Genomic DNA, 25,594 nt, shown 5'->3' with positions numbered 1-25,594 from the left:
AAAAACAAACAGCAGTTAGAACAATTTTGAGAGCGTGCCATATGAAGGAGCGCAAAGAAACCATTCAGGGAAATTAGCATAGTGGCGATCGCATGTAACAAAAGAAGTTCGTCATAGTTACCACTTCTCGTAAGGTACAAAACTGTCAAAGTGGGAGCATCAATACACATTGATCACAATAATTATTGCAATTAATGCTAAACCACAAAGGAGGGGTTGAAACCCCGGGGAAAAGTCATCATCTTTCTTGCAGGACGAAAGTGCACAAGGGTGTGTAGTGTGCGCGCAACATTTGAGTTGATGGATAGTTGCCCGGCTTGAAGGTCATGACCTATGGTCTGCTTATCTTATGACATATTGACAGGCAACCCTTTGCCAAGTGTCACCTTGCAATCAGTTACCAGCACTGATTGTATCCAAAAGTGAGCCATCTTTACAGACTGCAAGAGGATTTGAAAGGGCCCAAGCCGGGGCTTGATGTCTACATGTCATGTTTTGCGGGGGTCCTCTGGGCAGTGCTGAGAAGACTTGTGGAGTAAATTAGTCAAAGACGGGCAATACCTGATCATGTTGTCTTTGCAAAGGTGTGTGTCCGTCAGCAAGCCTAGAGGGTTCAATCTGACATTTGGAGGCCCTGCAAAGAGGATCTCAAAGGGAGATTTATTTTATTTGTTTTTAATTCCATTGTACAGCACTTTGGGAACCTTGTGTTTGTTTAAATTGTGCTATATAAATAAAGTGGATTGGATTGGACATGTGAGACAGTTTTTGCAGAGGTCAGCTGCAAAATTTTAAATGTTCTGCCAGAGAAATGTGCAGTGTTTTGGTTAGGAGAACAGACAACCAACATAAAAAACACTGTTGGGGGGGGATAAAAAAATTGCCGATATTGACTGAATGTCTTGTAAAAAGAAAAATCAAAAAATCTTCTCAAAATGCCATAATGAAATACATATTAGATACAGCATATAACATTCATTTTAACGATTAAATATCTGTTTATGTTGAAATTGTTAAAATTGTACTATATTTTACTTTGAATGCACACTGATAATTATCCCAAACTAATAACTGGATTCTATAAAAATTCTTATTTTGTCTGAACTTTGAGTTGCACTGTTCTAAGACTTTGAGCATCTTCCTTTTCTCTTTTTTCCCTCCAATGGAATCTGTCTTGTTATCAGAAGGCTACTCCCTTTCAGGTCTCTAGGCCTCATTCTTACTACTTCAAAATCAAAGCGTCACACTAGTTAATCAACAATCCTCAAAAAACATTTTCCCACAATTTATTTTTCCCCTTCAGAAACAGCTGACAGCGCAATACATAAGTAATAACACCCACACAGATACATATAGTATCCACAGCGAACAACAGATCTTCCTGTAATCAATCAAACAATGCACTTTCACCAAACACTTGGCCAAGATTCCACTATTTGTCTCTCAAACACCACACACATACATCAACACAACAGTAGTCAGCAGTCCGCACAGTCACTCACACCAAGTGGTTTTCATCCATAGGTTGAACACACGTCTTGTCAGTCAGATAGTCTTGTCTTCAGTCTCCATCCATCCATTTTCTCCACCGCTTATTCTTACTAGGATCGCGGGCATGCTGGACCCTATCCCAGCTATCTTTGGGCGAGTGGCGGGGTACACCCCGAACTGGTCGCCAGCCAATCGCAGGGCACATAGAAACAAACAACCATTCACACTCACATTCGCACCAATGGGCAATTTAGAGTTTTCAATTAACCTACCATGCATGTTTTTGGGATGTGGGAGGAAACTGGAGTGCCCGGAGAAAACCCACGCAGGCACAGGGAGAACATGCAAACTCCACACAGGCGGGATTTGAACCCTGGTCCCCAGAACTGTGAGGCAGATGTGCTAACCAGTCGCCCGCCGTCTTCAATCTCAAACATATTTAAAGCTACTGTCGTCATTTTAATTTCTGTAAAGCACTTGGTGTTACATTTTTAATGTTTGTGTATATATATATATATATATATACAGACCCGTTCCCAACAAATTTTATATCATTAAAAAGTTTATTTATTTCCATGATTCCATTCAAAAAGGTAAACTTTAATAAATTATCAATTCAGGGTCCACAATTTAAACAAGTTCAAGTAATTTGGGCTTCCAGCTCATAAAACCCACAAAATCAGGAATTCAACAAATTTGAATACTGTGAAGAAATCAGTTCAAATTTTGCATGCCATAAATGTTTTAAACTGAGTGTCACACACTAATCATCTACTAAACTCAAAGCACCTGCACAGGTTTCCCCAGGTGTTATTAAATTGCTTCACTTTGGTTCAATTGTCTCAATTGGGTTAAATATGGGGAAGACTGCAGACTTGACCACTGGCCAGAAGACCATCATTGATACCCTCCATAGGATGGGTAAGCCACAAAAGTTCATAGCTAAGGAGGCTGGCTGTTCACAGAATGCTGTGTCCAAGCATATCAATGGAAAGTCTAGTGGCAGGAGAAGATGCACCAGCAAAAGACATGACCGTGGGCTTCAGCGAATTATTAAACAGAGAAGAAAAAAAATCTAGACTTTGTATCTGTACTTTACTGTATTTTGACATACATAGTCATTTATACTTTAAATAATAGCTAAATTAATTCATCCAATATTTTGGGGGGATTGACAGCGCAGTGATTCCCGAAAAAAAGGGTGTGACGCCACGAAAATAGCATTATTGTAAATACTGTGTGAAGGGCAACTGTCTCGACCAATAGGCGGCCTGGGATACTAGTTGTTGAGATTCCTCGACCAATTGGATCGTTTGGAATCCTAAATGGGCGGGGCAAGAGGCATTTCATTGCAAAGCGCTGCTGCTGCGGTATGAGCGCAACTAGCTACGAGATGGCGATTATGTCAGCTGTACGGCCTACAAACGATTAGGACGGAGTCTGGAGGGGTTACTCGAGTTGCTTGTGCGATGGGAAACCAAGAGAACGCCTCGAGGATTTAATTGGATTTCGATAGGTTGTCTTGCAGTGTTGGAGTTCCGTCTTGGTCGCGGTAGGCCGCAGAAACCTCGGGCTGGATTATTGTCACTAGACCGAGAGGGCATCTGGAGCTCTCTGCGAAGTCTCATAAAGCCCGTGTGGCGACATTTAACGACGTGACGTGTCGATATACATTTAGTTATATGCTTTTAATTTAATATAGAAGGGTTGTCTCGCGCTGTCGGACTTCGCTGATTTACTCGCCATAATCTTCGAAAGGCCGCAGAAGCCTCGGGCTGGATTTATTGCGCTGGCCCAGGAGGACATTCGGAACTAGCTGGAAAGTCGCTAAAACAATTTTAGCGACATTTAACCGTGTACCGTATTAAAATTTACGTGGGTACATCCATTCGTTACCTAATTGCAAGTGAGTTTAGTGTCTTACGTGATTAAAAAGTTCCCCGAGGTTGCAAGATCGCTAGCGCAATGAATGAATGAATGAGGCCGGGGGACGTTTATAGCCACTCGCTTCCTTTTTATTGGGAAAGTCGTCATCTTCCTCATTGGTCTTTCGGGGTGCGAGTAACTCGGGACTTGTTGGCTGTCGCTTCCCCCGCTAATGGCCGAGGGGAATGCCGTCGCTGGGAGTTGGCGGACGGCAGCCGTTTAGCATGATGAGCTAATTGGAATGGTAACACTGAGCCCCGGTGTGTGAGAGCAGGGCAAGGTATCAGGCAATCAGCCAGCGAAGCGTTACAAGCATTTGGACCACTTTGGGACGCTGCGCGCACACAGCCTCCCGGCGGCCCGTCCGGCATGGGGAACACTGTGTCATGCTGCGTCTCCCCGGAGTCCAGCCCCAAGCTGCCGTCAAGGCAGCCGGCCGAACGGCTGGAGGAGTTTCTCACCAGCACGGAAGTCAGTGACGACAACAGCGCCCCCTACCTGCAGCACATCAGCGACAGAGAAGTCCCAGACGGTTCGTCAGTTTTGGTTATTTCTTTTTAGTTTTATTACTTTTTATCTTGTTTGTCTGGGGGGGAAAAACCTAATAAAAAAGAAATATCGGGCCTGACCCAGTTTTACCCAAGCTGCGTTTGATAAAACTGGGAATTCGGAGTACTCAAACTTTGGGTAAAATGAATATATTTTTACAAAATATGTATATATTTTTACTGTAATCATTATATTTGAAAAAATGTAATATTCTCATAACATTACGCCCTTTATCGTAAAACAAAACAAGTTTAGTTTTTTTTTTTTTCCTCATAAATATATAGACCCCCCCCCCCAATTGTGTTACTTTTTAAGAATTGTTGACTGGGGAAAAAAAGTTCTAACATTAATAAAAAATTTCTTGCTCAGTTTTTTTTCTCATGGCTTTTTTTTTTTAATCTCATATAGAGGCAGGACATGTTCTAGTAATATTTTTTTCCTTAAAGGAATATGATCCAACGAGAATCTATAATCTAACATATAAACAGTATTGCAAAAATTGTTAATACCTGAAAAATCAATATTTTTTTCTCGCAAGATTTTACATTTTTTTCGAAGAAAAAAAATTTCTTCTTGAAAATGAACTTTTTAAATTGTAATCTCACTTTTTCCCCTCCAATGTTAGCATATTTTAGCTGGTGCTGTGCTGTCAGAACGGTGAGACAGATGTGCTAACCAGTCGTCCACCGTGCTGCCACCAAATAAGTGACTCAGTTTAACACTTTTACTGTAATTGTTAAGAACTGAACATTTTAATATAGTTTACCATTTCAACCGCTTTGATACGCAGATCTTGGTGATGAAAAGTGTCACTCCACTTTATCTCTATACTCTGCTGACACTGACAGCAGTGCTACTGGCAAGAGCATCACTATAAAGTATTATATTTTTACAACGTATGAAGTTAAATCAATGTCAATATTCTACTATGATTTGAGGTTTTTCTTTTTACAAGTCAGTAGGAAAAAAATATTTGATCTACATATCAGTTCCTCATAACATTTAGGCCTGGCCTACAGGAAATAATTATTTGCTGGCTACAGCATATGTAGTGTTGTGTTGGTCATACTATCCATCCAAGCTATCTTCGGGCGAGAGGTGGGGTACACCCTGAACTGGTCGCCAGCCAATCGCATGGCACATGTAAACAAACAAGCATTCACACTCACATTGGTCATACTGTAGATTAAATAATTTGAGTTTTCTTCCTCCAGAAAAAAAATCACATGCTAAATTGCAATATTTATAAACTACAAACAAACAAAAAACTTGCAATTAAGAGTTTTTTTTCAGTGTGTTTGAGTAAAAATTTCACTTTCACGAGTGCATGTTTTAATGCTACCCTAAACACAGTCTCACTAAATAAGACATGGTGGTTGAAAGTCGCTGTCTTTTACACTGCTTTAGTCAATCTCCTCCACCTTCACGCTCTCCTTTCTGAAGATAGATGGAGCGCCTTCTCGTTACTATGCACAGTGACAAGGGTGCAGATAGTACTTGTACCCACTCGCATATATGACATAGATCCGTCCCCTCCACTTATTAACCACCCCGTCATGGAACTCACGCTATCTGCTTCTCACATAAAACACTACCTGTACAGTTTTATTGTACATTTCTAAGGCTGAAAAGCACTGGGAGCCCTCAACTCTGGCCTTGCGTGTCGCAAGCTTTATAAATTTCGACTCACAGTGGAAATTGTACACACCGTCACTGTACCGTGTCGTGAGTGTCACTCCCCACACTCTAAAACATGGTCTTTGCTCAATTTAAAACTAAGTAACAATTTACAGATATTTGTAGATTCATCTCTACACAGCTACATAATGTGGCATTTACTCAACACTAGCTGAATTGAAATACTTTTAAAATATCTGTGGCCATAGTTCCATCTTTTCTTTTTAAACCTTGAGCCAACACCAAATTTTTTTTTACAGCTTGTGGGCAGTGGCTTTGGTCCTAAAATCAGGTCGCCGCGCAGTCCCTGTATTGTTCAGAAAAAATAAGAAACAAAAAACAATTACGTTTTTTCCATATATCAAAATGTTTTTATGCTGTATGCATTATAGGGCAATCCTATTAATACTACTGTTGTTTAAAATGTGAATTTCATATACCGCTTACTTAATATTTGTATGTAAATGTGTTGTTTAAACTACAGTTCATACACAAATGTTAAAACATATTTTGCAATTGGCATGACTTTTTGGCTGGTGATTAGCACTCCAAACAATTTTCGTCATGCATGACTTGGGTTGATCAGGTACGCATATTGTTAACAAATCATTGTGAATGATTTCAAATACAAATATTATGTATGCGTGGTCATGCTGTAGATCGCCAAAAATGGGTGTAACCAAATTATGTGCTGGTGCGACCAAATGAAAAAATTGGTCCACTCGTGTGACTAGTATGAAGGCCTTCCACATACTTGTTCAGGGCTCGAGACTGTGACCAGTGCACAGGTTAGTGTAGAGCCCTGTCATTGGCGTGACTGCAGTCTTGAGCAAGTCGGCTGATCATGTACGACTGGCTGTCCATGATAGAAGTGATTGTTTATGTTGCTGTAAATTCAGTTTCTCCCTCTATGGTTTTTATTATCGTCACGCTTTGACTGTTCATGGTGCGTTGAAATGTGTCTGACATCATTCCTTTCAGCAAGTCATGTTTGCGTAGCTTGAATGTCATGGCTGTACACTTGAATGTGGTCGTTTGCACGTTGTGGCTTGGTTGGTTTGAGCTGAAGTGACACTCTGGAATAATTACAACTTCAGATGGCCATGAAAAGTACAAAATGGAGGCCATTTTGAAGATGGGAGCTTACTAATGGTGCTCACCTCTGGGAATGGGATCCACATTGTTAGTTTCACGGGTCTGCAACCGGTGGCTTGAGAGCTGGATGTGGATCTTTGTCTTTGGAAAAGAAACGAGTATTCAATTGTAATTGGTTTATATTTCTGTTTTTCAATTGTGCATAAATTAGATTGGTGTGATCTTGTAACACATAAACGTTAAATAGCCCGCAGTTTTTCCCCCCCACAAAATATGCGTCACTATGGAAGCATATTGCTGCCCTATCAGAAAGGTTTGGTGAAACGTCTATTTCACATTTTAACATGATAGATTTTGTTTTAATGTGATGAGTTCAGTATGACGTTATGTGATCGAGTTCACGTTTTAATGTGACAGTTTTCACATTTAAAATATGTTCAATTTCACCTTTGTGAGAGGTTTCATGTTTATAGGGCTCCCCCAGTGACCTAAACAAGGAGGAATTGCCTTGTTTTTTGTTTTTAGCCGAATGCTGAAGTGAAATTTGTCAGATTACGGTTCTGTACACAACCACCAATGGGGGGCACCTGGCACCAAGATTCATTGAGCTATTTGACCCCCAGTAGGCAATTCATGGATAAATCCAAGAAAAGAAACGTTTCTGACGAAAACAGAACATTGAATGCTATGTGATACATGAACTACATTAAAAACAAACATCGCTCCCGCCTCACAGATAACAGCTTACTGTCGTGTGAGAAAATGAAGGTGACTTCTACAGCCCTGATGTGCCGACGCTGTAAGCTGAGGTTCAGGAGCAAAAATCACATTGACCAGGTAAAATAAACATTTTAATTGGCTATTATTTTGCTAAAATATATTTTACTTTATTAAGTGAAGTTGTCCTTTTTAATTCAAGTTGTCAGCTGACTGCACACTCCAGCCGCTCTAAAATGATGACGTAACACAGAAGCAGACGGCCTTTTTGGTAGGTGGATAATTTAAGTTTGTCTTTAATTTCATGACTATGAGGACTCAAATAGACATTGACTATTTTATTTGAACGTAAATGTCAACCAAGCGCCTTTTTCTGAGTTCAAAATGTTTTTTGTTACATGCGAAAAAATTTTTGTCTTCCCAATAGCAATTAATTAAGTTCATAAATGCAACCCAGTGAACACACTATAGTTTGTTATACATTCCGGTACACTCTGTCACTGTCACAGGAACAATCAAAATCAGTTGGGCATCTCACAATATGCAGCATTGAGGTAAAAAAAAAAAAAAAAAAACTTAAGCACAAAATTATCAAGACACATTAACAGAACGAACAATTGGACATTTGGAGAGTGAGCATATATTACTAAAGATGTCAAAACGCTTTTGTGGCTCCCAGTGTTTTTTTTTTTTCTTTCTCCTTTTCTGTGGCCTCTAAAGTCTTTAAGGTTGCCAACCCCTGGACTAGCTGATGGCGTCTCCATGCCAGTGGTTACACTTTGTGTAGTTGACAGCTTACCTCTGCTAGTTCTGCTTGCTCGTTTCTCTGTTGCTTGTAACCATGGTGGTCGGTAATAGCGTCTGTGTACCGTATTTTCATGACCATAAGGCGCACCGTATTAAAAGGCGCAGTCTCAGTTACAGGGTCTATTTCTGTATTTAACACATGCATAAGGCGCACCGTATTATTGGTCGCAGGCATGGTAAAACATAAGCTAGCTTAAAACATACGGTAGCATGCATGCACGCTAGAACGTTTTTAAAAAGGCAGCGGGCGCAAAACTGAGTTCGGTTGTACTTTATTGAAGTATTTAACAATGTACTCATGTTATTTTTTGATCAATCCTCATCCACAAATCCAAAGTCCTCCTCTTCTGTATCCGAAATGAACAGCTGGGCAAGTTCTCCAACAAACATGCCGGTTCCCTCTCGTCATTGTCGGAGTCAGTTTCGTTGCCGTGCGGCTCCTCAGAAATGATGCCGGGGTCTTGCGAAAGCTCGGACAACAGTCAAAGCAGATACCTTAACCCAGGAATCCACAATCCATTCACATATGGTGGCGTAACTCGCCCGGCGCTTCGTCTTCTTGACTTGGCGAAGCTCGTATTCCTGCTTCCTCCACTTGCGAACCATGTATTCGTTGATCTTGAATTCTCTCGCGGCTGCTCGATTCCCATGTTCCTCCGTGTAACTGATAGGTTCGTAAGCGTGTCTCTTCGTAGGTGCCATTTTCGGGGGTCCTTAGCCAAACCAATGTTGTTTTGCACAATGCACATACCGGCGCTATATACCGACTGGGGGCGTGCCTTTAGCGTCCTCTTTCACGCGCACTCTTCCCCCTTTAACGTCCGCATGCTGTCCTCAGTCACGTCCGCCTTTCCTCTATATAAGTAGCGTGTCGGCAGGAAATGCTCCATCAGTCAGTCAAGCGACGTGCTCATCAAAGTCACACAACATTTACAGATTTTGGAACTCGGTGCATACATAAGGCGCGCCGCATTATAAGGTGCCCCGTCCATTTTGGAGAGAATTTAAGACTTTTAAGTGCGCCTTATGGGCGTGACAAATGGTACTTGTTCTAACACTCATCAAGTTATGCTAGTTGCGGCCTTCATCGTAGCTGTCAATTTAGCGTTGAGGGCTGCCAGGCATTTGGTGGTTCAGTGGTAGATTTCTTGCCTGCCACACAGGAGATTAAATTCCTGGCTAATACAACACTTGTTTTTCAATTCTTTCTTCACAATAGTGTGCCATATATAAAAAAAATAAAAACTCAAATTTGAGTTATGTTTAGTTTATTTTGACTGACTGGTTAGCACATCTGCCTCACAGTTCTGAGGTTCCGGGTTCAAAATCAGAATCATCTTTATTTGCCAAGTATGTCCAAAAAACACACAAGGAATTTGTCTCCGGTAGTTGGAGCCGCTCTAGTACGACAACAGACAGTCAATTGACAGCCTCCCTGTGTGGAGTTTGCATGTTCTCCCTGTGCCTGTGTGGGTTTTTGCCGGGTAGTCCGGTATCCTCCCACATAACAAAAACATGAATGGTAGGTTAATTGATGATTTTAAATTGTCCGTAGTTATGAATGTGAATGGTTGTTTCTGTATATGTGCCCTGCGATTGGCTGGCGACCAGTTCGGGGTGTACCCCGCCACTCGCCCGAAGATAGCTGGGATAGGCTCCAGCATGCCCGCGACCCTAGTAAGGATAAGCTGTTCAGAAAATAGATGGATGGATAGTATATTTTAATTATTGCTGTTTTTTTTCTGGGGGGAATTTTATTTATTTATTTATTTATTTTAAAGAGCTGGCCTTGGAGTCCAACCCGTCAGACCACGCCCGAGCTAGCACCATCTTCCTGTGCAAGTCCCAGACAGACGGTGAGCTCATGCTGTTTGCTGCCTAACATACTCTACTTGTCACACTTATGGACAAACCCCATTTCCAATGAAGTTGGGACGTTGTGTAGAACGTTTATTCCATTGAATACCCTGGTTATATTATTTAATGTTCCCACTGATCGAAGTTGTTGTTTTTGCAAATATTCACTCATTTTGAATTTGATGCCTGCAACACTAGCCACAAAAGCTGGGACAGGTGTAATAACAGACTGGGAAAGTTGAGGCAGCTCAAAAAATACTTGCTGGAATATTCCACAGATGAACAGGTTAATTGGAAAAGTGTGAGTGTCATGATTGTGTATGAAAGGAGCATCCCCAAAATGCTCACTGTTCACAAGCAAGGATGGGGTGAGTTTCACCACTTTGTGAAAAACTGCCTGAGCAAATAATCCAACATTTTAAAAACATTTCTCAACGTACAATTGCAAGGAATTAAGGGCTTTCGTCATCTACGGTCCATGATATAATCAAAAGATTCAGAGAATTTGGAGGAATCTCTGCATGTACAGTAAGCGCCATGGCATGGGTAAACTTGTACATCTGTGAAGGCACCATCAGAGCTGAAAGGTACATACAGGTTTTGGAGCAACTTATGCTGCCATCCAAGCAACATATTTTTCAGTGATGTCACTGCTTATTTCTGCAAGACAATGCCAAGCCACATTCTGCAAGTGTTGCAAAAGCGTGGGTTCTTTGTAAATGACTGCGAGTACTAGACTGACCTGCCAACTGTCCAGACCTGTCTCCCATTGAAAATGTGTGCTGCATTATGAAGCACAAAATACGACAACGGAGACCCCGGACTGTTGAACAACTGAAGTTGTATATCAGGCAAGAATGGTAAAGTATTCCACCTACAAAGCTTCAGCTATTTGTGTCCTCGGTTCTCAAATGCTTATTGAGTGTTGTTAACAGGAAAAGTGATGTAATAGAGTAGTAAACATGTCCCTGTCCCAGCTTTTTTGGAACATGTTGCGGGCATCAAATTAAAAAATGAGTGAATATTTGCAATAAAAAAATGATCAGATTGAACATTAAATATCTTGTTTTTGTAGTGTATTGGATTGAAAATAGGTTAAAGGATTTGCAAATTATTGCGTTGTTTTGTTTTTACACAACATCCCAACTTCATTGGAATTGGAGTTTGTATGTGTGAATATGACAGACTTGAATTAATAATTTAATTAAATAATTTTTTGTTGTTGTTGTTAACAGTGCGTGACCGGAGGAAAAGTAACCACAGCAACCACATCAGTCACGTAAGAGTTTTATCCCCATGATCTGTTCCTGGTCAAACTGACCACAATAAAAGCTTTAACTTAACGTGGCAAGTAACTTTTTAAGACTAATTGTCAGTGTCAAAAGATGTCGACAAGAATTTAACTCACTCTATAGTCTATGCGGCATTAAAAACAATCAATGGGTTATTAACTGTCATACAGATGTAAGAATAATTGAACTACCATTGGTTTTGTGTGTGTGTGTGTGTGTGTGTGTGCGCGCGCAGGTGTCTCCCGGGCCGCTGTCCAAGAAGTATAGCTCGTGCTCCACCATCTTCATTGATGACAGCACCGTCAGCCAGCCCAACCTCAAAAGCACAATCAAATGGTGACTATGTGTGGATCATACATCCAGAATATGATATAGAATAACATTCAAGACACACAATTCACTTTCATGTTTTTGGGTCTTCCTCTAGTGTCACTTTAGCAATCTACTACCACATCAAGAACAGGTAGGTTCAGACACACTACTGCTTGTTGTTGTTATGACTTTCGCCTTGTCTCTTCAGGGATTGGCACAGTCAGCCACTGTCACATACAGCACTGTTTGTAAAGCAGCATATTTGAATTACTCATAGTTAGGCCTGGGCGAGATATCAAAAAATTTTTTGTTTAGTTTTTCTCCCCTCCGATTAGTTTTTTATTGCGGGCGATTTTATAAAAATAAAAATTAAAAATTAAAAAAAATTCTCCTTGCTGTGTAGCACGTTTCGCCCCCGTGGGCTTTTGTAGGTTCGGCCCTCCCCCTTGTTTCCGGCACAGACTACCCTAACAACAAGGGTATCACTAATGAGAGCAAAACGTTTGTTCAAAAGAAAGCAATTGCGGCGACAGATGTGAACTAAGTAACTGCACGCTGTTATGTCTGTTAAAAGCCCATTGCAACAAAAGACAGCAGCACAGCAAACTCATTCCATCATTGAAAACGTCAGGATGCAGCCGAGTGGGAGAAATGTCAGTCTTTACCAGGGGAACACGACCACTAGAACCAACAAACTCCCGCTAAAAAGCAGTTTACCGTGGTGCAATCGTTTATCGAAGGCATCACTTATGATATGAAAATGGACACTACGATGCATGACTTAAAAACAGCAGGATCAATTATTTTGGCAAGTGTTGAGATCGAGAGGCCACAGATTCAATTCAAATGATTGAGGAACACGTGAGCAGACTGACAGCGCAGCATGCCCAAATGCTCCTCTACTTAAAAAAACAAAATAAAATGATAATCTCCACATCATACTCGCTCGGGCTGCAGAAAGTGGAGTTGGTGCACAGATGGTAGTCATCAATTTAGTTAACTAACTTATTTGTTTTCTACTCATTAGCTTGACATGTTTCTTTTGGAATTGGAGCTGTGGACTCTTAACTTTGAGCAGTTGGACAATGGCCAATAGTTCGTTTTTGTTTTTTTGTCCTTGCCCTCATACTGACAGTAAAAAAGTAACTGCGAAAAGTGAATTTGAATTTTTGTTTTGCACTTTTAAAGTATATATATATATATATATATATTATTATTATTATTATTTTTTTTTTAAATTATTTCATGGTCTTCTAATTCAGTGATTCTCAACTAGTGGGTGGGAACCCAAAAGTGGTTCACAAAGCCATTTTTGATTTCGCCATTTATAACATAATAATTCACTGTTAAAACTGTTCCCGTTGCTTTGGTCTACAGCCTTCTTCTTTCTTAAAAAGAAGACAAACTATTGATGTTGTTCTTTCCTAAAAAGAAGAGATTAGTGCCAAGATATACACTTTTGTACATGGTTATGTTCATCCTCAATTTGTTTAATAAGGTGCTCTGAAAGGCACTTGAAACATGTAAGGATGCATTATGTTTAAAAATATGGTGGTTTCAAAGGCTATTTTTGAACAGTAGATGTTCTTTATTGTTTCTTACTTCTGTGGTTCACGACTTACCAACAGTAGAAAAATGCAGGTCCCAGGGTGACAACAGTTGCCAACTAATAATCCATAGATCCTTTTACACTTGCGGCTATGAGTCCCAGGATGCACATGTAATGTAAACAATGAGTGCCAACCCGGGAACAATGAATCCCTGCAACTTATCATCACGGAATACAGATACAGTAACCCTCGGCTATATCACGTTTGTTGCTTCACGGTCACGCTATATTGCAGATTTTTATTAGTAGTTACTTTTTTTTAACCATTATATACTGTTTGTACTATATATTTATCTATTGCTCTTGCTCGCTCTCAGTGTATTGTGTTTAGGCCTGTCAGGATGGCAAATTTTTTTTTAGGGCGATACATTTTCTGCAATAGTATCACGATAAACGGTGGTATCATTGATGTTTTTTTTTTTTTATCCCACTGATGTGATTAGTAGAAGATAGTAATTCAAGTACATCCGTTTTAAGAACAATTTACTTTTAATTCAAATTCTAAGAATAATGAACATTGACATTGTAATGTGGAGAAATGGATGAAAAATATATATAAAACAGACTCGGGCTCTATTCTCAAAAATTGCACTTCAACAAATATTAAAATTTGGCACAGAGGTATAAACAATCAGTATTAATGCCTAAACAGGCGATATACTGCCAATCAAGGTTCCAGTTGGTTGAGAAAAAGTGCTAAGTAGCAACATTAACATCACAAGAAGTAGATCAACCTGTTTTGGTTTAAGATTTGTACTACTATTTTATTATATATTTAAATGATTTTAACGAATGGCTGCAATATAAGAGAGTGAAAAATTTAAGGGGGTCTGAAAACTTTCCATACACACTGTAATTTATCTAGTGTGCCTGTACTAGTGTATGTAAACTAGTATACTGTAAGTAAAGCAGTGTCTGTAAAGAATTTAGGTACCTAGCATGTAAAGTAGAGTACAGTAGTGCATGTGAGTGTGTGCTGACCTTGATTTGTCATGTGCAGGGATTCAGACCGCTCTCTGGACATCTTTGATGAGAAGCTGCATCCTTTATCAGTGAGTCCAGTGACACTTCTAATGCAGGTCTCAACTAGCATATACACCGAATACATCAATCAAGCAATCATGCCAATATGTATTTTGTCACACACGCGCGCGCACACAGAGAGAGGCGGTACCGGACGAGTACGGCTGCACGGACCCAGAGCACAAAATCATCTATCGCTTCGTCAGGACGCTCTTCAGTGCAGCACAACTCACTGCCGAATGTGCCATTGTCACACTCGTGAGTACACATTGAGTGCGTTTATTGCGTTTCCATTTCTTTATTATAGATATCTTCAGTCATAAAGTTACAAGATGTTAAAAAATATTTTGCCAGGGGGGGGAGAAGTCATAAAATGAATAAAGTAATAATATTCTGAGAAGTTATACTTGGAAAAAGGTCAAATACAGTACAAATATTCAAAAAATGTGGTACGTTTTACAAGAATAATAGACCTTTTTTGTAAAAATTAGCAAACATTCTATACAAATGTTTGAAAACAAACATTTATAAATAATCAATTACAAATGTGTTGTACTTAAAGTAAAAAAAAATAAAATAATAAAAAAGAACTAAACTGTACTTACCTACTGTACTGGATTTAAAAAAATACATAAATAAATAAATAAAAATTGAAGCCACTGTACAACTATGCGCAGCTTTAACATTTAATTCTGTGATTCTTTGTCAAATCACTAGAGGGAGCCCGCCTCCCACATTTGAGAATCACAGTTTTGCAGCATCAGTGTGCAAACTACAACACTTGTAACTTGTGGCCACCTGATGGCAGCAGAACCCTGCTAAAGATTGACTCTCTCATTTCAACATGTTGCTGCTGGTTGCCTGCAGGCTCTTTGCATTTAATAATAATAGTGATGATAACAATAACGATAATAGTAAGTTAGCTGTATAAGTTAAAAGTGTTTGGGGCTCAGGTGTACCTGGAGCGCCTGCTGACGTACGCCGAGCTGGACATTTGTCCGTCCAACTGGAAGCGCATCGTGCTGGGCGCCATCCTGCTGTCCTCCAAAGTGTGGGACGACCAGGCCGTGTGGAACGTAGACTACTGCCAGATCCTCAGGGACATCACCGTCGAGGACATGTGAGTGAGGTGGGGGGATGCTTAGTGCGCAGCGACACCTAAAGCTACAGGTACTTCTGGCTACTTGGAGTTCCTGGAAGGAAAAAGTTCAAATGAATCCAAAGTACTACCCTCTAGCTGGCGCCTGGAAAATGGCTACATGTAGAGAATAGTCTTAAGTCCCTAGTTCCTGGGTAAAATTCTTGAAATGGAAATGTACCAGATGTGCATAGCAGCTGCGTTTGCACATAAAGTTCTAGGAACTACAGTGTAGTTTCCAATAAAATGTTTTCATTGCTGCAGACCCAGTCCCAAAGGTTCCTGAACCTCTCGAAAGTTCTATCACCACCAAACAAGCTAGCAGGGCCTTCATATGACCCTGATAAATTTTCCTTAAACTGAATTTAGACCATTAAAAAAAGATGTCCTCTATGGAACTCCAGAGGGAAAATTCAGGTGTTATACAGGAAACAAATCTATACATAAATAAAATGGCAAAAAAATATATACCACGGACCACCACTGTTCGTGGAGGCAGCCAACCTTACCGCTGTTTGTGAAAATCTGCAAAAAAGTTGACACCAGACAAAATGAGAAAAAGCTTTCGGTACTGGAAATTTATTGCGCCAAGGCAAGAAAAATATTCCTGCGACCAACAGATCATGTGGGGAATAAAGGATGGCGCTCCGAAAGCGATCGCGCAAAATGCCGGCCCATACATATGGCGAGATGCTCTCGGCCGCTTGCTGGCTGATCGTCTGCCGACCAGGATTTTAATAAACGGGATCCGGAATTGTCAGATAGTGAACTCCCTTTTGGATAGCCAGACGAGCTTCATTCCGAGCTTCCTCCGACGAAGACAGACGAAGGCGAAGACAAAGGTAACTCGTTTGCAGCTCGCGTTTAGCAAGCAAACGCGCTCCTTCCATCCTTGTTACATAAAAACATAATTTATTCCCACTAGTTCCCATTACAATGTAACATCTGTTGCCAGTACTGATTTGAATTTTCCATTTCATCCATCTTACAGGAATTCAACATCTGTGAGTTGAGCGTCTTTTAGATTGCGAAGAAGAAAAGTATTGTTTTTTTAAATTTTTGTAATTTTTTTTTTACACTTGCAAACCACATCAATAAAAAGTATACTCTAGTAATCTTATGTATTTTTTTAAAACTTGCAGGTGATGCATCCAGCAGACGTTCGACTCCCATTCCAGTACACGGTGCAGACAAAAAAGGTAATTGAAAGCTTTTTTTTTTTCTCCACGACATTCAATTTCAACAATGTATTTTTATGATAATATTTATATTTCTAAACTGCACAGGTTGTGCTTCGAGCAAAAGTAGTGACTGGTTTCAAGGAGAATGACAACCATACAAGAGCCAATTCACTGCCAACAGAAGAATAAAATAAGATGTGGATAAAACTTTGCTAGATTTTATGCGCACGGTAATAAAAACCTGGACCATTGCGCAAACGGTAGAGGAGGAATGAAGTGCAAGTGTGGGAGGCCCATTTGTCTAATGTCAATTCTGTACATTGTTGTAAATAAATGATTTTTCTGTCAAAAGTACTTTCTGAGTGTTTTATGTTCAGATCTTTGAGATTTTCACTAAAGAAAAAAAATATTGGTGTCAAAGTCATTGCTCTGCTTGATGTCCGCTTACACAAAAAGGCTGTTTTCTGTTGTTTTTTTTTCCTTCCAGAAACGTATTTGACTGCTGATTACTAAAGAACGGTATCAGCTAGAGATGAACCTTTTTCTTTCCTGATGAAAGAAGAGAGTCCGGTCTTTCATTTGGTGGTTTTGGTGTTTACATCGTCATAGTACGTAATATTCTGTGGGGCTTGGAAAATCAGTGAAATTGCTCGAAAATGCCTGGCAGTCTAGGGGTTCCCTGCTCACGAAACGGCTGGCAGTGAATGAGTTAATATTTTTCATCATGGCGTCTTTTAGCCGCGCTTTGTCTGGTCCCTCACCTCGAACCCGTTTGCCATGGGTGACCCTACCAGGGGCGTGAAGCCCCAGACAACTTGGCTCCTAGGTTTATTGGGACACACAAACCCCTTCACCACAATAAGGGGACGGCTTCCAGGAGGGGTGCTAAATTTCCCTCGAGCTTAATTTGAGCTATAGTTCCTGTGAATTAGTTGGTGATAGAGATGCGCTGATACTGCATGTCTGTACTTGTAAAAATGCTCCGATACTATGAGCCCGAAACCACTTCACTAGCCTTACGTGGGTGGCAAGTGTTAGGAAAAACATGCTGCTGGATGTTGAGCACTTCAGTAATGACAAGAACTTGTTACTCTCTAAAATGTTAACGAAACTTATGCTGTGTTGAGGAGTTGTTGTTGTTTATTTTTTTTAAATATATATAAACAATATTTGGTTGTTATGAAGCACATTTCCATCACAAATCCAAGATGTGATGAAATTATCAAGTATCGCGAGCGCTCAAATGGAAGTACTCTTAGTCGGCCTGAAGAAAGTGCTGTCAGTGCATCCCTCGTTAGACTGACGTCCCTCTACGTACACACAGTTACAAACAAATGGAGAGCGTGCATGCGCGCGCGTGTTGTCCCTGCTTCATGTGAGAGTGGAGGAAGGGTGAAGAGAAGAGGGGCTTGTTTCTTGTTTGGAGAGAAATGCAGGGTGGGTCTCAAGTGCTCTCGCTGCTTCCACATAATGGGCCTGCCTCTCGCCCACTCCATTAGTTGCCCAGGGATACCACACACACACACACACACGCACGCACGCACAAAGTGGCCTCGGTCCACCTTTTGGCGGCCAACAAAGCAAAAACCTGGATGCGGTCTCCATGGCAACCGGTGCCCTCAGAGGGCTGTGTGATGATGAAGATGAGGGAGGGTGACGGGGCTTGTCATCAATCCCACAGCGTTCATTCTTGTCAGCTTCACATTTTTTTAGTTTACCGTATTTTCACGACCATAAGGCGCCCCGTATTAAAAGGCGGTCTCCGTTATGGGGTCTTTTTCTGTATTTAACACATACATAAGGCGTACTGTATTATTGGGCGCAGGCATGGTAGAACATACGCTAGCTTAAAACCTACGCTAGCCTGCATGCAAAAAGCAGCAGGAGCCAAAGTGATTTCGGTTGTACTTTATTAGTAAGTAAGTATTTAACAATGTACTCACGTTATTTTTTGATCAATCCTCATCCACAAATCCATCAAAGTCCTCATCTTCAGTATCCGAAATGAACAGCTGGGCAAGTTCTCCAACAAACACGCCGGGTTCCCTCTCGTCATTGTCGGAGTCAATCTCGTTGCCGGGGGGCTGTTCACCAATGATGCCGGCGTTTTCCTGCTTCCTCCACTTGCGAACCATGCATTCGTTGATCTTGAATTCTCTCGCGGCTGCTCGATTCCCTTCTTCTTCCGCGTAACTGATAGCTTGCAGTTTAAACTGTGCGTCGTAAGCGTGTCTCTTCATAGGTGCCGTTTTTGGGGGTCCTTAGCCAAACCGATGTTGTTTTGCACAATGCACAGGCATAGATTTTGGAACTCGATGCACAGATAAGGGCGCCGCATTATAAGACGCCCCGTCCATTTTGGACAGAATTTAAGACTTTTAAGTGCGCCGTATGGTCGTGTATTAGGATGTATTACTAGTACATGTTCGAAATGGAGCCTGTAGGCAGTTGAACGGTACGCGAAGAATGCGTGCAGGACCACCACAACAAACCTCCTTTTTTTTTTTTTTATCAACTTTAGACATATTTCAGTTAGTTTAACATCATAATGTTTAAAGATGCACTTCAAATATTACAATAGAGGCTTCAATTTTATGCAAGTGCAGCTGCATTATTTTGAGGAAATGGTTGTAATTCTATATTACAGAGGAAAGTAAGATGACGAGAATAAAATCAAGACAAAAAGTTGACGTAATATTTTTTTGTGTGTGAAATGAATCATACAAGTAAAAAAACTGAGTAACTAAATAAAATATATAATTTTATCAAAAAATATTACGAGTAAAAACATTAACTGACTTGATACAAGTCTAATAATAAAATCAACATTGCTTAACAGTATGCGTTTACAAAATGTAAACAAGATGTAAAAGTGCACCTCCCAGGCACGCACACGAAAAGGAGATCAAAGTTTAAAAATAAATAAATGAAAAAGCATCAAAGCCACGTTTCCGCCTCACTTTCTAGCCGCAAACTTTTTGTACTACTTGGAATGCAGAATTGTTCCGCATTCGGTACAATGTAGAACTCCCGATAAAAATCGGTTGTCTTATCATCATCATACAAATACAATCTAAAAATGTGGCGTTTTGTGGGATAAGTAGCAATTGAATTAAAGGCAATTAGGACGAGCAGGTAGGTTATCAGTGTGCGTGCATTTCGGGACTGCATTAGCGTGCTCAGCGTGGTTTGCCTCGTCCGTCCGTGTTGGCCGCCTGCCACCTGAGTGACTGACAAGATCGCGTTTCGAGGGTTTCAAGTACACGGTGGGCCTCAGCTGTGTGCTTTTCTCGTCCCGACGGCGGCGCAGGAACGAGATGGAGCGCCACTTTCTGGAGCTGCTGCAGTTTAACATCAACGTACCGGCCAGCGTCTACGCCAAATACTACTTCGACCTGAGGCAGCTGGCCGACGACAACAAACTCAGCTTCCCGCTCGAGCCGCTCAACAACCAGCGGGCGCACAAGCTCGAGGTGAACATCTTAACTGGCTCGCTCACGCTTTCCACTCAGATGATGCGTTCGCGCCGCATCTGTTTCACTGTTTTCATTTGAAGAACGTTAACGTTCCGAACTGCCATGTCAGAGCTAAAAAAAAAAAATAAGAATAAAAATAAAAAAGATTTAGCGAGTCACAAATTCATCAGAATAAAGTCAAAATGTCACAAGAAAGCAGTTTTCATTTGCAAAGATTTGCCATAATGTTACCAGAGTAACACAACGTAAATGATGACAGTGAAGCCACAAATTACAAGAAAACATTTTTCTCATTAAAGTTCTACTATTGTGAGACTGAAAAGAAAATAGGCATAATCTTGCAAGTAAATATAGCAAAGTAATATTTTGAATCAAGTCAAAATATGGGGGGGAAAAAGTTGTATCTGATTCAAGTTTTATTAGCAGAATAGTCTTACAAGAGAGGATTTTACAAAAGGTACGTTACAAGAGAATATTTATTTATTTATTTTTTTTACCCAAAAAAAAGTTTTACATTTTGCAATATTTTACCGGGGAAAAAGATTTTCAAAAATATGATAAAAAAAGTTGTCATTTTGGAATATAAAGTGTGACTTCATTTTAATAAAATTACAATATTTACATCCAAAGTTGGAATTGATACAAATAGGTTTGTAGTATTACCACAATAAATTATAAAATGTTATCCAAAATTACAAAAGGTTAATACAGGAATTTTACAAGACCAAATGTAAGCAAGTAAAAAATATTACAAGGGAAAAGGTGTGACTGGGAATTGAATTTAAATATTGAAATAAAAAAGTGGTAATCTTATGAGAATAAGTTTGTAATATTAGCAGAATAAATAAACTATTACAATAAGAATTTTACAATAAAAAGGTAAAAAAAAAAAAAGTCACGGTGGAACAAGTTTTACGCATGTAAATACAAATCTCAATAAAGAAATCAAGAGTAAGATCAGAAATCGTTAAGAATATAAGACTTGATTATTAGAACTTCGATTGTGTCACGCATATTATTTTTAACAAGCGTTTGCATCGAACAGCTATCCAAACCTAAAAGTTGTGTATAATGTGTATCTTTTTGTGTCGCCATGATTATGAGCACGTGTTGTTGTTGCTTGACTCAGGCCATCTCGAGACTGTGCGAAGACAAGTACAAAGACCTGAGTCGAGCGGCCATGAGGCGTTCGCTCAGCGCCGACAACCTCATCGGCGTCCGGCGCTCCAACGCCGTACTCTCGTAAGGCCGCCACACCCTCCCTGCTGCCAACTCCTGTTTAACACTCGTATTTTTCTACCTTGTATTTATGCGCGGCTCGCCCTGGTCACATGAGCACATCTCGTATGCCGTATAGGCAATATGAAACTGCATTTTGGTTGAGGAGGAGGAAAAATGATGCCGTACGACGACTAACAGGTTCTTCCCATTTCCACAACACGGAAGACCACGATTGATCTTACAAGTGAAAAGATTTCAGTCGCTATTGTGCCCGCTCCCCCCACCCATATATCTTTTTCTGCTCCCTTCCCACTGAACAAACTACAGAAAATCCATGTGGAGCTACTGAGGGGACTCAACAGAGAAAAATTTTAAAAATGGTTGGTTTTGCTTACTATGTAGGCTACTAGCTGTGAAATGTGTTGTTCGTTTTTAAATGGAAAAGCCATTTGCAGATGGACTATTTTAAAATAAACACTAATCATGTATACACACGGCCTGTTGTGCTCTTTTGTCACAGAGACGAATGAGGTTTCAGTCAAGAACATGGGGAAAAATACAAATATTACCTGAATTTTTGGGGGAGTAACTTTCCAAGAAAAAAAACAAAAAGTTGGATTTTTTTTTTATTGATCATTTTACAAGAAAATTAATACAACTACAGTGGACCCCTGCTATTGGCCCGACTGCAATTGGGGAAAATCTGCGAATAATTGACAGCCATTATAATTGCATTGTATAAAAAGTTTTTCAAAATTCTTGAATAAGCAGGGGGATATATATATATATATATATATATATATATGGATTGTTTTTGTTGTATGCTGAAGACATTATGGTTTCAGATCTAAAGCTGAATATGAGACAAAAGTTCAGAATTCCAGCTTTTATTTCATGGTATTTACATCTAGATGTGTTAAAGAACTCAGGACACAGCACATTTTGTTTGAACCTCTGCACCATTCAAGTGAGCAAAAGTATCGGAACAGACATTATGTAATTAACTGATCTGAAACCAAAAATTTCTTCAGGATACAACAAAAACAAAGAAATTGACCTTGCCGTTCCAATACTATTGGAGGGGACTGTATGTGGTACATATGAAGAGAAGACGCGATACTTTATCTGTGGTCTTGACTCGATAGGCTGTACCAGTCCGGCTTAGCCATATATGTCAAACTCAGGCCCTGGGGCCAAATGTGGCCCACAATAGAATTATATTTGGCCCGCATGACCATATCAAATGTGTATTAGAGCTGGCCCGCCAGTATATAGCACATGCGCCACTAATCATACAAATCCCAGAATGCTTCACTAGTGTGTTGACCCATCAGTCGAGACCGGCGAGCGCCCCTTCCCTTTCTATTGCAGTTGTTAGCAACTATGCTACCAGTCTCCTTGAGCAAATTTACACTTCCTCTTCCCAAAAATGGCCAAACGAAAGATGGAAAACAGTTAACTTCCAAGACAGGTGGGAGGCAGATTGTCTGTTCACTAAAGTAAAAGACAGCGCTGTTTGTCGTGTGCGGAGCAACGTGGCTTTAACAAAGAATATAAAATAATTGAATTGTGTTTTTGTTTTTTTGAAAGCCCTCTATCAACTCCTAGGCAGGGACTGTTAATAGTTTGAAGTTTGGCTTTTTATTGAAGCACATTCTTATTTTTGGGGGCTTGTTTTGTTGTTGGCCTTTGAAAAAAGATTTACATCAAAAAGAAAGGCAGTTGGAGATAGATAACTAGAAGATAGAGAGACAGAAGAATTCATGTTATCTACAACCCAAATTCCAATGAAGTCGGGACGTTGTGTTAAACATAAATACAAACAGAGTACAATGATTTGCAAATCATGTTCAAACTATATTTCATTGAATACACTACAAAGACAAGATATTTAATGTTCAAACTGATCAACTTGATTGTTTTTAGCAAATAATCATTAACTTAGAATTTTATGGCTGCAACACGTTCCAAAAAAGTTGAGGAATGCTCATCAAACACCTGTTTGGAACATCCAACAGGTGAACAGGCTAATTGGGAACAGGTGGGTGCCATGATTGGGTAGAAAAGGAGCTTCCGTGAATTGCTCAGTCATTCACAAGCAAAGATGGGGCGAGGTTCACCTCTTTGTGAACAAGTGCGTGAGAAAATAGTCGAACAGTTTAAGGACAATGTTCCTCAACGTACAATTGCAAGAAATTTAGGGATTTCATCCTCTACAGTTCATAATATCATCAAAAGGTTCAGAGAATCTGGAGAAATCACTGCATGTAAGCGGCAAGGCCGAAAACCAACATTGAATGCCCGTGACCTTCGATCCCTCAGGCGGCACTGCATCAAAAACCGACTTCAATGTGTAAAGGATATCACCACATGGGCTCAGGAACACTTCAGAAAAGTAAGTGCAACTTGAAACTCTACTATGCAAAGCAAAAGCCATTTATCAACAACACCCAGAAACTCTGCCGGCTTCTCTGGGCCCGAGCTCATCTAAGATGGACTGATCCAAAGTGGAAAAGTGTTCTGTGGTCCGACGAGTCCACGTTTCAAATTGTTTTTGGAAATTGTGGATGTCGTGTCCTCCGGGCCAAAGAGGAAAAGAACCATCCGGACTGTTATGGACGCAAAGTTCAAAAGCCAGCATCTGTGATGGTATGGGACTGTGTTAGTGCCAATGGCATGGGTAACTTATACATCTGTGAAGGCACCATTAATGCTGAAAGGTACATGGAGAAACATATGCTGCCATCCAAGCAACGTCTTTTTCATGGACGCCCCTGCTTATTTCAGCAAGACAATGCCAAACCACATTCAACAGCGTGGCTTTGTAGTAAAAGAGTGCGGGTACTAGACTGGCCTCCCTTCGCAGTTCCCTTGTTGTGATTGTATGGCGTTGTGTGCAACCATATGCAGCACAATTTCAAGCATCCTTGCTATTTTGGTTCTCGTACCGTCCACAAACATGGAATGCGTTGATATCTTTGTTCCCACAAGCTTAGCTTGTCGAATCTACGCATGTTCATTTCTATGTTAGAGACGTTCGCTATAACGTGCCTATGTGACATAATTAAAGTAGATGGAATTAATTAACATAAACAAAGTAGTTCAGTGATTAGTATACCACTATTAGTAATTAGAATTAATCTTGCTGTTTTTAAGAAACTTAAACAACGCTTAAAGCTGTACCGCAGTGCATCATGGGATAGCTAGCAAATGGTAATCGAGACCAATTCCCGCCAAAACAAGCAAAGGGATAACTCATTTTTCTGTCATTTCAAAATTTGTCCCGGTTATTTAAAGTACGTCTGCTCTTGTCGGGTTTACCCGCCGTGTAGTACCACTTTTGTTCCTCAAGAGAGCGCCAATGAGTCAGGTGATCATAGGTGAGCAATGCCATGGAAACCTACCGACACACTTTTGCATTTCCATGGACACATTGTTGTCATGTTGGATAGTACACAAAATGATGCCAACTCCAACTTGGTGTCATTTTAATGCCGATAAAGGCAAAAAAAAATACAAATTAATAAAGTGGAAAATAATCACCACGGGACACAATACGTTGCAAATATGCTGCTTTTTAATTGGACGACACTTTCAAAAGAGTCTTCGCTTCAACTGCCAGCAGAAAAAGAACATTTCAGGGTCAACGCAGCAAAAAAGGATGTCAGTTGAGTCAACAGAATGCAAACTGTCCATGTTTGAGTCCATCGTGTTCGCCTGAACCCCCAAAAATATCTTTTTTTTTGGACCAGAACTGCACATTTTTATATACAAACAAATATACAATAAAAAGAGAAACATAAATTGATCCAGTAAGGTTTTGGTGGTTAAATGAAGACATTTTTCACTGTGGCGAACATGGTATTCAAACGGTTTTTCTGTACTTTTTGATGTCGAATTGAATTTTCTCTGTAAAATGATTTTAGACCAGCAACAGCAGAATTTCAAGTGGCAAACTGTTGGGGTTTTTTTGGGTTTTTTTTTTTTTTTAACCTGATTCCGGGACCTTCAGAAAGTCTACTCAACATCAGCATTGTTCAAATATGAACGAATTGAAAACTGGTCACATGACCGGCTGTTTAGTTTCTTATTTGAAATTAGGGTTTTTCCATAAAGGTTTATTTTTAAAAAAAAAAGTTGCTTCCACGTAACGGTCTATTTAGCCTTTTGGTGATTTAAGACGAGAAACGGCAGGATTTTATGCAACAAAATTTAAATTTTTC

At 40.1% G+C, this 25,594-nt stretch overlaps 1 protein-coding gene across 2 annotated transcripts; it reads left to right on the top strand.

The window, feature by feature from the left end:
- The first annotated feature begins 2,817 nt into the window (after window positions 1–2,817).
- Window positions 2,818–21,861, top strand: ccnyl1 (cyclin Y-like 1). 2 transcript variants are annotated; one of them, XM_061792406.1, is made up of 11 exons: window positions 2,818–3,949; window positions 10,044–10,118; window positions 11,355–11,398; window positions 11,647–11,747; window positions 11,839–11,874; window positions 14,333–14,384; window positions 14,494–14,613; window positions 15,309–15,475; window positions 16,485–16,497; window positions 16,636–16,692; window positions 16,780–17,025. In XM_061792406.1, the coding sequence occupies exons 1-11, from the start codon at window positions 3,787–3,789 to the stop codon at window positions 16,861–16,863; spliced, it is 912 nt and encodes a 303-aa protein (XP_061648390.1). In that variant the 5' UTR covers window positions 2,818–3,786; the 3' UTR covers window positions 16,864–17,025. The 2 variants fall into 2 exon arrangements, with proteins under 2 accessions (XP_061648390.1, XP_061648389.1); XM_061792405.1 differs by lacking the exons at window positions 16,485–16,497; window positions 16,636–16,692; window positions 16,780–17,025 and adding exons at window positions 19,985–20,147; window positions 21,280–21,861 and having other exon boundaries at window positions 2,823–3,949.
- Window positions 21,862–25,594: the final 3,733 nt, after the last annotated feature.

Source organism: Phyllopteryx taeniolatus, chromosome 12 (genome assembly GCF_024500385.1).
Source record: "Phyllopteryx taeniolatus isolate TA_2022b chromosome 12, UOR_Ptae_1.2, whole genome shotgun sequence".
Lineage (NCBI taxonomy): Eukaryota > Metazoa > Chordata > Actinopteri > Syngnathiformes > Syngnathidae > Phyllopteryx > Phyllopteryx taeniolatus.
This window is presented reverse-complemented; position numbering and strand designations above follow the sequence as displayed.